At 39.1% G+C, this 17,359-nt stretch overlaps 1 protein-coding gene across 3 annotated transcripts in view; it reads left to right on the top strand.

The window, feature by feature from the left end:
* NSF (N-ethylmaleimide sensitive factor, vesicle fusing ATPase) overlaps positions 1-17,359 on the top strand; it is a 166,489-nt gene that overhangs the window by 68,789 nt on the left and 80,341 nt on the right. For all 3 annotated transcript variants that reach the window (XM_511626.7, XM_054671317.2, XM_054671318.2), the window contains exon 9: positions 14,774-14,973. In XM_511626.7, the coding sequence (XP_511626.3) occupies positions 14,774-14,973 (200 nt within the window). The remainder of the gene's footprint in view (positions 1-14,773; positions 14,974-17,359) is intronic.

Below are 17,359 nucleotides of genomic sequence, written 5' to 3'. Positions count from 1 at the left end.
TGTCACCTCATAACATCTAGAAAGCTTAGTGTTGTGAAGTAAGGACTGATAAACAGAGGCACTTTACTAAAAAATCACTTCTAGAACTGTGGCTACAATATGAAACTATCTTCTAGATATGAACATACTTGCAAAGAACCTTCCTTTTGCCTTTCTTCTTCCTTCTTCAGCTCAATGAATAAGTACAGAAATGCATATAGCTCTACGAGATGGGTTAACAACAGTCACTCCCAGACAACAAGCCTTGCTAAAAACTCTAACAAGAGGACATTTATCAAAGAATCATTTTACTTCTTAAACTTTCAGCATACTTTGGGCACTTCTCAGCATTGGGGCCTTGTTTGTCCTTTGCATACTCAACAATGCTAAGTAAACGCACTTGCAGAACGACGAGTAGATAATCTGCATTTATCTCAAAACACACTGGCACAGAACTCTTCCACCGTCACTTCCTGTCTCTCCCACCTCCTTTACTACCCAATGAGCAAAGAATATGTAGCTCAAAGAGATAAAAGTTTAACAGTTCCATTCTAAAGACAGTCATTCCTGTTAATTGACATAAACTTACTTAAAGTGTGTTATTTTGTGAAGACTACATGTTTCAAACGTCTACTGTATAATGATAGCATTGATTAAATTGTGTGCATATAACAAAGGCTATAATCTGAAAGTATCTTCTAAATATGAACATTATAGCCAAGTACACTTCCCCTTCTCACTTCCTTCTTATCATTATCAGCCCAAAGGACAATATCAGCGTTCCAAAAGTTGTTTTCAGAAGATAGTCTTACCTATGAAGTTTTCGGGCATACAAGAAAAGTATATAAGATGTTTTAGTTCATCATCTCTTCTTTTGTCAAACATTAGCAACCTCTTTATCATCTAGACAACAAGATGTAAAATTAGGACTTGCTTGTTCATTGTACAGATAACCCTCAATGGGTTATGTCTCAGCAAACCCATCGTAAGTTGAAAATATCCTAAGTTGAGAGTGCATTTTTGACTTACAGTATTTTCAGTTGACTATGGGTTTATCTTGTCGTAACTGATTGTAAATCGAAGAGCATTACCCAATGCATATTGCTTTTATACCATCATAAAGTAAAAAAAATTGTTAAAAGTCAAACCAGTTTAAGTCGGGGACCATGTGTATACACTATGTGCACAGCAAAGTAAAATAAAATGCACAGAACATGCAGGTAATCTTGCCTAACTACAAACACGTGGTATAGAACCCTTTATTCCGTCCTACACTTCCTTTGCCTTCCTCCTCCCTCAGTCCACAAGCACAGATCTGTACCACTCAAAGAGGAGGTCTAATAATCCCATTTCCGAAAGACAGTATTTCATTAAATTTATTAATTCCTTTTATCCAGGCATTTAGTGGTCATTTTTAGATGACCTTTACCACATATCTTCAGATGCTTTCACCGTCCGCCATAAGAATTTGTACTGAAATGAATTATTGAAATGTTTAAAACTTTGTTACATTCTTTCTCGTTCCACAAGTAGTTATCCCTTCCCAGTTACCTTTCTTTTTTAGGTCTGTGGAGTCATGATACATCTATCCCCTTTTCCTTTGTTTTTCATGCATTTGTCAAATTTATTATTGAATACTCCTAAATTTTTTTCTGCCTTTATCATTTTTTTCTTTTTCATTGCTTTAGTCAGTTACCCTTGCACTACAGCAGTAGCCTCTTTATTATCTTCCTTGCCTTTAGTCTTCTTCCTTTCCATCCTGGAATATTTATTTCAAAGCTTACTGTACAAAAATACCAGATTCTATCAGAGAACATCAAAGGAATCACAGAATCTCAGTATTGCAAAGGATCTTAGCCATCTAGTGCACATACCTGTTTTTTATTTGAATCTCTTCTACATTTCTTCTTCTTCTTATTATTATTATTATTATTTTTGAGATGGAGTCTCACTCTAATGCCCAGGCTGGAGTGCAGTGGTATGATCTTGGCTCACCGCAACCTCTGCCCCCCTGGTTCAAGAGATTCTCCTGCCTCAGCCTCCCAAGTAGCTAGGATTACAGGCATGCACCACCATGCCTAGCTAATTTTTTGTTTGTTTGATTGTTTGTTTGTTTGTTTTGAGATGGAGTCTGGCTCTGTCGCCCAGGCCGGAGTGCAGTGGCATGATCTCGGCTCACTGCAAGCTCCGCCTCCCGGGTTCACGCCATTCTCCTGCCTCAGCCTCCCTAGTAGCTGGGACTACAGGCGCCCACCACTATGCCTGGCTAATTTTTTGTATTTTTAGTAGAGACGGGGTTTCACTGTATTAGCCAGGATGGTTTTGATCTCCTGACCTTGTGATCCGCCCGCCTTGGCCTCCCAAAGTGTTGGGATTACAGGCGTGAGCCACTGTGCCTGGCCTTTTGTATTTTTAGTAGAGACGAGGTTTCACCATGTTGCCCAGGCTGGTCTCGAACTCCTGAGGTCAGGTGATCCACCCGCCTCAGCCTCCCAAAGTGTTGGGATTACAGGCATGAGCCACCGTGCCTGGCCTTTTGTATTTTTAGTAGAGATGAGGTTTCATCATGTTGCCCAGGCTGGTCTCGAACTCCTGAGGTCAGGTGATCCACCCGCCTCGGCCTCCCAAAGTGTTGGGATTATAGGCATGAGCCACCGTGCCTAGCCTTTTGTATTTTTAGTAGAGACGAGGTTTCACCACGTTGCCCAGGCTGGTCTCGAACTCCTGACGTCAGGCGATGCACCCGCTTCGGCCTCCCAAAGTGCTGGGATTACTCATGCCTGGCCCTCTTCTGCATTTCTGCTGAGTAACTTCTGCCAGGTTCCTTAGGCTAAGCTTAAGTTCCTCCAGTGACAGGAATCTCACTCCCTCCTAAGGCTACATTCCTCTTTTGGACAACTGTAGGTTTAAGTTTAGTCTTCCTTATGTTAAGGTAAGATGTATTTGCTTGTATCTTCTCCTACAAGCTCTGGTTCTTCCCCTGAAACTACACAGAACAAGCATGATACTACTTCTTTATGAACACTCTTTAGGTATGAAGAAAGCTATTGTCCAGACTTCCCTGCAGATTCCTCTTTTCTCTAAGCTAATTCTCCTAAGCTTGGTTGGTTTTTTCCAGCCAGTCTTTTTAGCCCTTTACCATCCTATTCACATTTCTGTGAACTTTAACATTTATGTATATTAATGTTAAGCTGTGAAACCTAGAATTTAGTGGAGTAATGCAAATGTGGTCTCTGTTGTAAAATAGATCAGAACTATTTATTCTTTATTTAAAACACTAGTCCTTTAATGTAGGCCGAAATTGTGCTAACATTTTTGACATCGACATTCTATCTTAATGCTTATCTAATTTACTAATGAATGAAATTCCCAGTCATCGCTCACAAAACTGTATCTCCCCCAGCTGTACTCAAGTACAGAAAACATCTATTCTTGATAACTTTTATCTTGTTAGAATAGCTCTTTTCTCTTCTATAGCTACAACTTGTCAGTGTGTCCTTATCAGCTTATGATTTAATTGAGGCTATAGAACATATACACTTAAAAAAAATAAGCTAAGAACTCTTAGAATAAAACAACATAATGTATTGTCAGTTGTAACCATGAATGATGTTTTTCAAAGCGTGTCCTCTGGCCTACATTAGAGTTACTTAGGGCGCTTGTTAAATATTCAGTTTCACTCCAGACTTAATGAATTCAGATTTCTAGGAGTGATGTCTGGAAATCTGCATTTTAACAAGCTCCATTGGACATTGGTGCATATTAAAGTTTGACAGCTGCTACTCTAAGTACTGAAGGATTGAGCCCAAAGATATGATCAGAATTAGGTGGCATTAATAAAGGAGGTGATTTCTGGGGACAGAAGAACATGAGCTGTTAGAGTAAGTAGAAATTCCAGGTGTAGTAAAGAAGAAATAAATTGTCTGCTAGGGAAGATATTTGCTAGGCTGAAGTAGGGGCCCAATAGAACAGCACGTAAAAGGAGTTAAAAGCTAAGGGACAGAAGGAAAAAAACAAAGAAAGAAAAAACTATAAAATTCTGAAACCAGTAAAGATACATGCTGCCATTTGGCAGCAAGGCAGACCTGCTATAGAAGAAGCATGATCTTTGTCATCAAGAATTCATGAAATACCAGGCAACACCCTATGAGGGAGTGTAAAAGGGTGGGGGTGTCAGCAAAGATTAGTTTGGAGCATTGCTACACACATCTCATCTTTAGTTCTAGGCTATCTAATGAGAAAATCTATATTAAATCTAAGTTGACTGATTTGGATATAGACCAGTCGGATGGTAGACAGCTTGCACAGCTGCTTGGTGCTCAGGAAATAGGCTGTTTTCACTAGCATAGCAAAACTCAGAGTGCTCTTGGCATTTTGAAGTTGGTGGGACAACAGCAAGTCTCTACCAGACAGAATAGTGCCACGAAAATGGATGGTCAAAGACCTGACTGCCCAGATGGTATCAGGAGTAGTGGTCTTGGTCTTAAGTATTTCCATTTCTTAAAGATTTCATAAGTGCACAGATAAACAAGTGTAGATGACAACCTATTTTAGATGTTGATTGACAGTCTTAAGGCCAGGCGTGGTGGCTCACACCTGTAATCCCAGCACTTTGGAGGTCGAGGAGGCTGATCACTTGAGCCCAGGAGTTTGAGACCAGCCTGGGCAACATGGTGAAACCCCATCTCTACAAAAGAATACAAAATCAGCCAGGCATGGTGGCATGCACCTGTGATCCCAGCTACTCGGGAGGCTGAGGCGGCAGGATGGCTTGAGCCTGGGAAATGGAGATTGCAGTAAGCTGAGATAGTGCCACTGCCCTCCAAAGCCTGGGCAACAGAATGAGACCCTGTCTCAAAAAAAAAAAAAGGGTTTTTGAAACAAAAGGCCCTCCTATATAATGAGTCAATGAAAGTTATGCTCTTAGAGTAAATAATTATATTGTACTACTGAAATGGTAAGTCAAGTAGAACTAAGAAAATACTCATGACTCTAGTTCCAATTTACAATTTTCAACAGAACCATAAGAGAAGTTGTAATTATGGAAACTTAAATGATCAAATATTAATTTGTGTCCAGGCGCAGTGGTTCACACCTGTAATCCCAGCACTTTGGGAGGCTGAAATGGGTGGATCACCTAAGGTCAGGAGTTCAAGACTAGCCTGGCCAACATGGTGAAACCCCATCTCTACTAAAAATACAAAAATTAGCTGGGCATGGTGGCACCTGTAATCCCAGCTACTCAGGAGGCTGAGGCAGGAGAATTGCTAGAACCTGGGAGACGGAGGTTGCAGTGAGCCGAGATTGTGCCATTGCACTCCAGCCTGAGCAAGACTCTGTCTGAAAAAAATATAATAATAATTATGATTATATTTAAAAGATCAAATATTAATTTGTGATTATATTTTCTACAAGGGCATGCACTATTTAAAATTGAGCACTCAAATCTGGTTTGCACAACTGCACAGAGAAGCTTGCAAGACTGCCGAATATGTCCTGACTTGCTACTAGTCTTTTGATAGCCTCCTTCTTTGGCAAACATGGCTAGTCCGCATTTGTACTGGAAGCCACTTGGGATTCCTCTTTAAACATCAGTCATTGTTCAAAACCCACTTCGCACTTCTTTCTCTCTTTATAGATCATGTTGCCCCCAAAATGAACTGAACACTCTTATCTTAATGCTAATTTGACAGAGACCACTTCTAATTTATTATCATCCTGCTTACTCTTATATAAAATTAGTGTTTGCTATAGTTTTTTCTCCCTTTGAATACCTCAAAGTTGACTGACAGTTTTTCCTCAACGCAGCTTGCCTCTGATAACATCCAGAAAAAATGAAGAAAATATACTGCTTTGTAAAATAGAAGAGCTTAACAAGTACAAATTTGTCACTTTTTTCGGGTGTTTCGAAAGAGTGTAAACAGTAAACATTGCTGTTTATTTCTTGTGTTTCAGAAGTAAGGCTATGTATTTTTATCGAGCTATTTACAATTTACATATAAGATGTAAGTATTTTCATGAATCATTTTCATCAGTGGGCTGGATATACCTATCATAGTGGATACGGTCCTATTCTGACTTTTAGATCAGAAATCACTTTCAGTTATTTGTAGCACACACCTTAAAGCCTATTAAACTTCTCCCCACCAAAATTTGTATTATTATAATCACTGGATGTCAACACCTGTGGCTCAAACAGTATCCAAATTTTGTATATTGTTGGAGGATTGCTGATTTAACTGAGAGTTGTAGCTAGAAATAAGGTGAGAAAGAATATACAGGTAATACTAATCCACCTCAAACTAAGAGGCAAAGGATGGTGGATGGGCTATGTTGATCTAGCGTTGCAAAAACACTTTTGGATGAAGTGCCCAGAAATAGCCCCAGTTCCTTTCACTAGAATCAGCTCGTCCCAGGTGAATGCCGGCAGAGCAGGGTGTGTGCTCCCCAAGAAAGGGCAGTGACCGCTTTCCAATGTCTGGCAGTTAGGGGCGATGAGAGTAGTTGCAATTGGCAAGATAAAGGGGAACTTTGGAAAATAAATATACTTCTTATGATAGAGGAGGCAGGAGAAAAGGTCACGGGCTGTACACATGTGGAACTGATAATCATGGTAGCTTGGCTTCTATGAATGGGTACATGTTGACCCTTAAGTGAGCTTAGAAAGCTTGAGAAATCAGTATGCGTGAACTGTTTGAGGCATAAGAAAGGAAGGCAGGATTTTAAAACTTTTTTTTTAATTTGTGCAAATTTATGGGATACATGAGAAATTTTTTACATGTATGTAATATGTAGTGATCAAGTCATGGTATTCAAGGGATCTGTCACCCGAGTACAATATATTCTTATTAAGTATAGTCATCCTACCCTGCTATCAAACATTGAATTTATTCCTCCTATCTTACTGTACGTTTGTACCTTTAGCCTACTTCTCCTTAGCCTCCCTTCATCCCCAGTCACCCTCCCCAGTCTCTGTTGTCTACTTTTCCACTCTCTACCTCCATGTGTTCAAATTTTTTACCTCCGACATATAAGTGAGAACATCTGATTTTTGTATTTTTGTGTTTGGCTTATTTCATGTAAGATAATGATCTCCACTTCCATCCATGTAGCTGCAAATGACATAATTTCATTGTTTTTATGGATGAATTGTATTCCATTGTGTAGAAGCAGGCAGAATTGACTCTGATAGTAGTCTAGCTGGAAGAGAGGCTATAGCTACAAAGAATCTTGACTTACCAAAACACTAGTAACATGTCTGTGAAACTGCTGTAGTCCAACTCATTTACTACTATGTTAATTTGGAGCGTGAAGTTCATCAGTGGAATGGGTACTATAATTTGCAAAGTTCAAGTGACAATTATGGTAGATAAAGTTTTAAGGAGCAGATGGTCACAGCTGTCAGTCTCAGAAGTAATTTGGTAAGTAAAATAGTCATTTATTTGGAAGTTTTTTGGTAACCTAATTGTGATCTAATTGTCACCAGTTGGGAGTCTAATTCCATTTTCATCACTCATCTGCAGAAAGGTGAGAGAAATAAGCTATTAATTAATAGCCAATATTTACCAGCTCTTACTATCCACCATAAAGTATGCTAAGTGCTTTATGTGCATTATACTTAATTATAGTAACTTTCTGAGGTAGTTACTATTATTATTTCCAGCTAGTTAGTGGAAGAACCAGGATTTGAATCCAGGCAAACTGACTGCAGAGCCCTCACTTTTAACACTACACATAAAACTGAGTTTATTTAACAGAAAACACTGTCCTTTAACCTGAGATTGTGTCTACCTTTCAATACTAAAATGTACTTTTTATATGAAATGGTGGTGATAGACGATGTCAGGTTTGATTTTCTTTTTTTTTTTTTTTTTAAAGAAATCTTTACCTTGCAAAACTAAAACTAAAACAACCCAATGACAGCACTGCTCTCCAGTTTAAAGAAAACAAACGTTCTTTTGCTAGTTGTGAAATCTAAATTTGAGAACCACTGACTAGAAAAGTGGGACTCTTAGTAATTTTTAAAGTTCTTTAGAGATTTTTCACCTGATTTATTTTCTGATTTCAACCTCCTTGTTTTCATTAACCTTTTCCTTAAGTCCACCTCAGCCACTCATTCTTCGATTATACACAAGACTTTGTTTGCCATTACCAGCAACCACACCACTTTGGGGATCTCAGATGTAAACATCTTGCTCTCGCGCTGCCTCCCATTTTTCCTTGCTTACTCCTAGCATTTCTCCTGTTACCAACTCCAGCAACTTGGACCCCACTGGAACCTCCAGTATAATTTATTCTATCAGTTCCCAATCTTTTTGTTCTCTCTTTCCTCTTTCCCCAGCTTAACCTCCATGGTCTATCACATATATCCTCTTTGTATACACCCTTAGCAGCCTTGCTCCTCATCTTCTGTTGTCAAATCCACAAGTGTTTCTCGGCTACCTGCCTACTCCGTGTCAGTATTCTCGCTGTTAAGCATGGCTTAAGAAAAACACAAAACCACAGTGTCTGATCTCACTTTAAATTTATGAACCAAATCTCAAGTGAGCCCTCAGTATTTCTTGGAACAGATATTCCTAGTATTCCTTCTGTATTTCCCTAGTCCAATCCATTTATTCTCCTATTCTCTGAGATGACTAGTTCTACTCTATTCGGCTCAACCCCCAAGCACCACCTCTTCCATCTTTACCAGCAGCTGATGACCTGGAATCTTTACTTCACGGAGGAAATAGAGGCAAACAGAAGAGAACTTCTTCATCTTCTTCATCTTACCACCACAAGATGTATGATTGGTTGAATGAGAGAAAGACTGTGATGTCCTAGAACTTCAGTTGCTCCTATATCCAATGTAATTAGCAACTTAAATTCCAAAACCATATATAAAAATCGATTTTTGGCCATTTGAGATTATACTCTTTACTACCACTTTCCTTTCTCTTATTATAACCAAGAGTTGTTACTATGTTTGTGCCTCATCCAAATAAAAAGTAGGTATTTTTTAGAAAATGATTAACGGGAGCAATTTGTAAAACAAGCAGTAAAATACCCGGATACAGGAAATTGAGCCAGGCTTGCTGGCATGCGCTTGTCCCAGCTACTCGGGAGGCTGAGTTGGAAGGATCGCTTGAGCCCAGGAGTTCCAGGTTATAGTGAGCTGTGTCACACCACTGAACTCTGGCCTGAGTGACAGAGTGAAACCCTGTCTCTAAAAAAGTACTTGACATAGGATATTGAGAGAAGAAATGCTTTGGAACTATGTTTGATTATACCCTTAGCCCACCTTAGTTCTTACTTAAGTAAGTTATAGATGAAGGAGAAAAGATGGGAATCACTTTGAAGATTAAGGCCTCAAACTTTGTGGAAAATGGAGGAAAAAATGTTGAAAACAGTCATGTGATAGTTTTTACCTTACACTTTTGATGGGAAAATTAGATAATAGAATTGAGCTATAAGTATGTTGACTGCACATTACATTAATTTAATCCTGTTATTTACCTCATATTGCTAACCTTTAAAATTAAGATTTGAAAAAAAAGAGATGGGTAAAACCAAAAAGGTCAAAATTTGTATGCCAGCTTAGATGAAATTTGTATTTATAGAACTGAATAAGAATCTACACCTTACCTAATACTGTGAATTGCTTATGTAAATACAACAAAGGATGGTCCCTCAATGACCTGAATCTCATATGCTGAGTTCACTTAGTAACAGCGTCCGTCTGCTCAGACACATTTTCCCAACTCCCCATGTACTTTCCAAACCTTTACCATGTTTCCCAGTATCCTCTCTTCATCCCTCATTTTGTTGATGACCTAGTTCCTGCTTCACATAGTCAACAGAACCCAACAGGAATAACCTCAGCTTTCTTCCTCCTTGTCCCTTTATTTAACTGGTCTCAGAAGGAGAGGTGTCTTTACAAGCTCCCCCTCTCCATTCCTCCTCTGTTGCCAAAGTTTCTGAAAGTGTGGTCTCCATATCTGCTTATGCTACTTAGTTTTCTTCTAAGTGAAAGGTAGGGACTCAACCCCAAATGCTCTGACCCTGTTCGAAGACCCTGTGGCCTAGAGCGGCATGTATTTCCTGATTTCTAAACCTAGTGCCCTTTTTCCAGGCCTCATCCTCTATCACTGCAGCATTTATCTCTGTTGTCACATTCTTCTGCTTAAAACTTTTCACAGCTTTTCACGTACCCGGGGCAGGCATTCAAAAATATTGAAGCAGTAGTTTTGATGTCTTTTCTGAGCTTTCACCAGTATTTTTAATAGGCATTACTGCCTAAATCTCAAATGCCTTATAGCCAAAAACAAGTAATGATTTCCTGTAATCTCCAAACTGATTCCTCTTCCTCTTGCTATGTCTTGGCATCCCTGAGGTTACCATCATTTTATCCATGTACCCATGCTAGATGCCTCAAGGTCATCCTTGACTCCTCTTCCTTCTCTGGTTTCCATTTGGTTTCTAAGCTTTGATGAGTATCTCCTGCATCTTCTTTTCTTTTTCTACTATTTCCTATGACTCTTGCCTCTTTCTGTTTATTGTCTTTTGTCTGGATTATTTCAGTAATATGTTCAGGAGCTTCTAATTTGGATTCCATGGATGGACCTCAAAGGATTAAAGAACTCTCTCAAATTTGTATGCAAATTTTTTGTGCATGTGCATTTTCCTGGGGAGGTCCATTAGACTGTTCTGTGGGAAAGAGAGGAATAGAATGACAGACAATGACAATTTAAATCAGGTCCACTGATTTCTCGTTCTATACCTGGCTTTTGTTATTTAGGTCACTAACCTAAGGCACTTATCTCTGAGGAGTGAGGTGGCATGTAAGATATTAAGAATAAAACAGCAGCATTAGTCAGTCCAGCTGGGCAGTCAGTCCAGCAGCCAGAGATCAGAGGCTCCTCAATATCAGATCCAGGCTTTAATATCCTAGTTCTCTAGGAGAAAGCTGGGGCATCAGCAGGAGCAGAGGGTGTCCTCCCAAGGCCCCTGGACCCATTTGTTCCTGTGCTTCCAAAGGACTTAGAGGGATATGAAAACTTAACTGGCAAGAATCCAGAGTGAGTTGGTATCCCCAGAAAAAGGATCAGAACATTCCCCCAGCTAGCCTCCCCTCCTTTGCCTGTTTGGTCTCTCGTTCTTTCTCCACTCTACCAACACAGTTAGCTTTTAAATACATATCTCCTGGTGTGCCTTCCGTGATTATCACTTACACCTAAGGGTGATTAGACTAATCACCCAAAAATGTGGGGTTTTAATCACCTATGAAACAAGTTTAAAAATCATGGTCATGGTTTCAAGGCCTGCCAGTTAGGAGCCTGCCAGCCTCGTCGCCAGGCACTGCCCTCTCCTCACTTCCAGGGCTCTGGCTACAGCAGGTTACTACTGGCTGTTTCGAGAGAACAGTGTCTGTGTCCATATCCCTATGCCTTTGATCATGCTAGTCTCTCTCTTTGGGTTGGCATTTCCTCTCCATTGCCTCACAGGCAACCTCCTACTCATTCTTCCAGGCCCACAATGGATGTTAGCTCTTCACCTGAGTCCATTCTTAATTTTCTGCCATCACTCTGGCAGAATCAGTATCTCTTGGCTAGAGTCCAAAAACATTTCATACATATCTCTGATAATGTCATATTATATGGTAGATAGCCTATTTTTATTTCTGTCTTTCCTACTAAGCCAGAAATGCCCTACAGCTAGGGACTGTCTTTTTCATGTTTGTATCCCTAACAGCTACCTTTGCATCTAGTCTAAACATGAGCTTAGTACACTTTTGTTGAATGGAATTAGTTATAAAGAGTTTTTATGACTCATTTAAAATTAGAGACCAATGCTTACTTAATAAGTCAGAATAGGCTGTAATAATAATAGTAATAATAAAGTCCCATTTCCACTGCTTATTCAAGTAACAGCTTCCTTTGTGGAAGTACATTTTGAAAGACTTCACATGTCAGTGTATATTTTTGATGTGCTCATTTGAGATCCTAAAAGAATTATAGTTCTAATGCAGACTAGAGCTTCTATTACATTCCTGTTGAAGTTATATTAAATATATTCTATCGTTTCACATATCTGTATTATATATAATAAGTTGCATGGGTAAACATTTTATCTCTTTTAAACTTCATGGTAATAATTTGTGAATTGTTTATTTTATAATATCTGAGTAAATTTAGTTCAAAACACATTAATTTGAGCATTTTCTGTGTACAGAAGCATAGTTGCAAAGTTAAGATTCTTGTGTTTATGTTGTTTTGTTAAATTCGGAAAGTCTCAGTCATTGCAAATGTGTTTTTTTTAAGTATTTAAATTAGCTCAGCTATGAGAATAAGCACAGTCCATAAATTAAGAGCTTCAAATAATTTTTTAAAATCCTTCATATTCTTTGAGTTTTGTAGGAAAAGAATCAACAGTTTACTTATTCAGCCTTTCCTGAAGTCCATAGTAGGTGCTGGGCATTATGCTGGGTGAATGAGATAGTACTTGCATTTGAATAGTTTACAGTCTTATAGCGAAGAAGCCATGTAAACAGAGAATTGCAATATAAACCTTGGAGGAGAGGAAGGAAGACTACTTTGAGAACCGAGATTAGGTTGAGAATGGATGAGTCTGCTGATCAATTTATAGATAAAGAAGCAGAGAGGTGAAGTCTTTTTTTTTTTTTTTTGATATGTGAAATAGGAACCTAGGTTATCTCTAAGAATTCATAGCAGGGGGTAGCTCTTGAGAAGAACAGTGAAGATCTGGATAATTAATAAGGAGAATTAGAGATGAGCTAACAAAGACAAGTAAAGAGTGGCATGAGAAAGCAGTGAGCATAGAACTGAAACTGGATAGCATGAAATTCTGGAGGTATCAGTCAGTAACACAGTGGTATAATTTTCCCCAGCTGTGCTATGGAGAAATTATACACATTGTGGCCAATGTGTAGTGAATAAAGCCATATTGTATTCAGGGACTATGGGGTGGTTATAACAGAAATTTACAAAGAATAAATAGTTAAAAGTCCTTCAAAGAAAGCATTGCTTACTAGGGAAGGCAGTATGGTTAAGAGGAAGTTGATAAACTTGGAGAAAATGTAGAAGTCAAGAAGTTGGAGATCAGAAGGGCTGGTGCTTTGTAGGAACTCAGAAAATCTTCATTTTCTTCTTTCTGGATGTCCTCTCCCTATGAATGTTTTACCACCACCACCTGCCTCAGCTACAGTTTATACATATGAATAGTTTCAAATCATGATGGTAACAGTTGGCTCAGAGGGCAAGATTAGGAGCCAGACTTCAACGTGCTGCTAATCCAGCGTGTCCCTGTAACTTAGATGCTGGTAGTGCTTGGTGGTATTGGCCTCTAGGAGAAGCTCAAGGCTTCTCCTGTTATCTCCCTACCACTCATACTTGGAGGGTGAGTCAAAGGCCAAAAAGCATTTTATTGGGCAGTGGTTCTTAGGGAAGGGATTTACTCTGTGATGCAAAGGGTTAAGACTGTAAGCCATCAAGTGTTTCCCCTCCCTCTCCATGTTCAACCAAAGGCACAGTTCTTATTACTTTCAAGGATTTAAAAAGGAGTCTTTTCTCAGCATAAAGGAAGAAGTGAAGACCAATTTTGACAGCCCAAAGGGTCTTCCTCCTCAGAATCTAAAATTTCTAATAGAGTTGTTTGCATCTTGTGATTTTACTTGAGTCATCAAATGTATTGTACTTTTTTTCTTAAAGATATACTTTTTAATGCTTTCATTTCAGATAAGGACAAACCATTTTCCATGGCGACACACTATTTATATTGCATTTTCAGAAATTTCCCTTTTTACCCATACTTAGGAGTGTGACACTGAACCCTGATAATCTATTATTTCACAGAGTGCTTTTTTGGGTGTAATATAAAGATATTATATAATTTTAATAACCTTTGAGGTACAAGTGGTTTTTGGTTACATGGATGAATTATATAGTAGTGAAGTCTGAGATTTTAGTGCAGGACCCATTGTCCAAGTAGTGTACACTGTACCCAATATTAGTTTTTTATTCCTCACTCCCCTCTCACTTTCCCCACTTCTTAATTTTCTGCCATCACAATGTGTTGCCCAGGCTGGTTTCATGCCCTCACTTTCCCCACTTCTGAGTTTCCAAAGTCTATTACTCTGTACACCTTTGTGTACCCATAACTTACCTCCCTCTTGTAAGTGAAAACATATGGTATTTGATTTTCCATTCTTGAGTTACTTCACTTAGAAAAATGGCCTCCAGCTCCATCCATGTTGTAGCAAAAGATGTGACTTTGTTCTTTGTTATGGCTGAATAGTATTCCATGGTGTGTGTGTGTGTGTGTGTGTGTGTGTGTGTGTATACACATATATGATATATAATAATTATATATAATTTATCGTTATATGTAAAACAAAGCAAATTTTTTATTTTTATAGAGACAGGGTCACAATGTATTGCCCAGGCTGGTTTCATGCTCCTGGGCTCAAGTGAGCCACCACACCCAGCCAAAAATAAGTAATATTTTCCAGTTAGACATTTTCAGAGTAAAAAGTATTTGTTCAAAATCATAGCACGAATGGACTCTTCCAGAGACCTTTAACTGGCAGCATTTCCCCCTCAAACTTTAGTACAGTTATAGGAATTGTTTCTGGATTTTTGGTTGTATATTCTTGTTCATGGCTCATGGACATTAACATATGTGAATGGCATCACTGTGTTTTTCCTAAAGTGCATACGAAGAAGAAAGAACACTTTCCTTTAGAGTCTTACTTAGATTCTAGTTAGCTGATATAAGACTGTTTTCTTTTCCTTTTCAGGTTGTAAACATGTTAAAGGCATCCTGTTATATGGACCCCCAGGTTGTGGTAAGACTCTCTTGGCTCGACAGATTGGCAAGATGTTGAATGCAAGAGAGCCCAAAGTGGTCAATGGGCCAGAAATCCTTAACAAATATGTGGGAGAATCAGAGGCTAACATTCGCAAACTTTTTGCTGATGCTGAAGAGGAGCAAAGGAGGGTAATGTGAACATAAGTGTGATTTAGTAAAAGTTTATCACTCGCTATATGATGAATGAGACCCAGAGTTATGGAGACAAACTTGTTGCTTTGATTTATATTTTGAAGCAACTTACAGGTAAATTTACCTAGTACCTAGGTTATATATGGCACTGCACCAGGGACTGTGGAAGATTTACGTGATGAGCAGATGTTGTTACCCACATATTCCTATAAACAAAGGTAGGTGATTGTGTAAGCCAGAGGTTTTGCAAAAACAGGTCATGAATATATTTTCAGGTGACACTTTTATTCCATATTGCTTCCAGAGACTTGTGCTCATTTATCCTTTGGAAGAAAAGGGGAAATTAAATCCATAAATAGACTTATGAAATCGTATTATGTAAGGTTCATATGCAAAAAGCTATCTTACTTAACACTGAGTCTTGCTCAGTTATAGAGTGACAGGATTGAGTTGTCAGAGCTCAAAGGAAAGCTTGATTTGCGTCTCAGAAATGAAATTATTTAAAAATCAAACTAGAGTTTACTAATTCTGATAGTTTTACATGTCAACTTGACTAGGATATAAAGTGCCTAAATATTTGGTAAAACATTTCGGTTGTGTCTGTGAGGATGTTTCTGGATGAAATTAGCGTTTGAGTTGATAGACTGAATAAAGCAGATTGCCCTCCCTAATGTGGGCAGGCCCCATTCAATCAGTTTAAGGCCTGAACAGAACAAAAAGGCTTACTTTCCTGCAAGTAAGAGGGAATTTCGACTTGCCTGGTTGCCCTGAGTTGGGACATTGGTTTGGATGCACACCGAAACATCAGCTCTTCCTGGCTTGGAGGCCTTTGGGCTGGAACTAAATAATGCGTATTAGCTCTCCTGGGTCTCCAGGTTAGCTCTCCTGGGTCACCAGGTTGCTGACAGCAGATCTTGGGACTTGTCAGCCTCTGAAATTGTAGATTTATCCCAAGGAATTGGCTAAAACGATTATGGAGGCTGACATATATATGTGGGTGTATATGCATACATACATATTCATAGAGATTTATCATAAGGAATACACACACACACACGAACATTCTATTGGTTCTGTTTGTCTGTTCTGATTAATTATCCTAATACTAACATATTTTTTTCATTGACAGTTTAAGAACAATGCCATGAGATTTCTGGTTCTAGCAATACAGTAGACTAGGTAACCAGAAAACCTTCCTTCTATAAACACCTTCAAATGCTAGGTATACACTGTACCCCTTAAATATGCACAGTTATGTGCCAATTAAACACAAAATAAAACTTTTAAAAGTTCTGGGTAAAACATAACTGAAATTATTTTAAATGCATAATTGAGCTCTTCAGAAAGAAAACTGGATCTCCAGGAAATTAGAGTCGTAAGATACGGGCTGCAGCTTTTGGTTTCATAATATATGGGTTTGGGTTTTAGTACCCACTAGGGAACAGAACATGAGTCCTTGAATCCATTTACAGTGTGGACTAGGAACTGGTACCTTCAAAGGGGTTGTGTCTATGAAAAGAGTGGACTAGAAAATATCTGCTGCCACCACAGGGAAATTAACAAAAAATATTTAACTGCCTGGGTTCTGGAATGGAAGCTGGGAAATCTCCTATGGGAATTCTTCTTCTTCTTTTTTTTTTTTTTTGAGATGGAGTTTTGCTCTTGTTGCCCAGGCTGGAGTGCAATGGCGTGATCTCGGCTCACCACAACCTCCGCCTCCCAGGTTCAAGCAATTCTCCTGCCTCAACCTCCCCAGTAGCTGGGATTACAGGCATGCACCACCACACCCAGCTAATTTTGTATTTTTACTAGAGATGGAGTTTCTCCATGTTGGTCAGGCTGGTCTCGAGCTCCCAACCTCAGGTGATCTGCCCGCCTTGGCCTCACAAAGTGCTGAGATTATAGGCGTGACCCACCGTGCCCGGCCTCCCATGGGAATTGTAAACCATGGATCCTTGTTCATGCTGGTTTAGAATTTGAATGAATGTATGCTACCTATGTGGCTTGAAACCCGAAGCTGAGAAATTAGTTAAAAAAATTATTCAGGTGCAGTGGCTCATGCCTGTAGTCTCAGCTACTTGGAAGGCTGAGATGGAAGGGTCACTAGAACCCAGGAGTTCTAGGCTGCAGTGAGCTCTCATTGTGCTATTGCACTCCAACCTGGGTGACAGTGCAAGACCCTACGTTAAGGAAAAAAAAAATTAGTCCTGGGCTAGTGATAGCATAAGTTGTCAGATATAAGCAAACCCCAGGGGGTGCTCCAACAACCTAGGCTGAAAGGAATAGAAAAAGTAGTCATGAAAATTTAAAACTCAGCAACCAAGTTTAAGATAAGACAACAAATTTCAGCTGAAGAGAGAAGTGGTAAACAGAAGAATAAACC

The sequence above is a fragment of the Pan troglodytes genome, chromosome 19 (genome assembly GCF_028858775.2).
Source record: "Pan troglodytes isolate AG18354 chromosome 19, NHGRI_mPanTro3-v2.0_pri, whole genome shotgun sequence".
Taxonomy (NCBI): Eukaryota; Metazoa; Chordata; class Mammalia; order Primates; family Hominidae; genus Pan; species Pan troglodytes.
The sequence above is the reverse complement of the archived record's forward strand: the minus strand, read 5'-3'. Positions and strand labels throughout refer to the sequence as shown.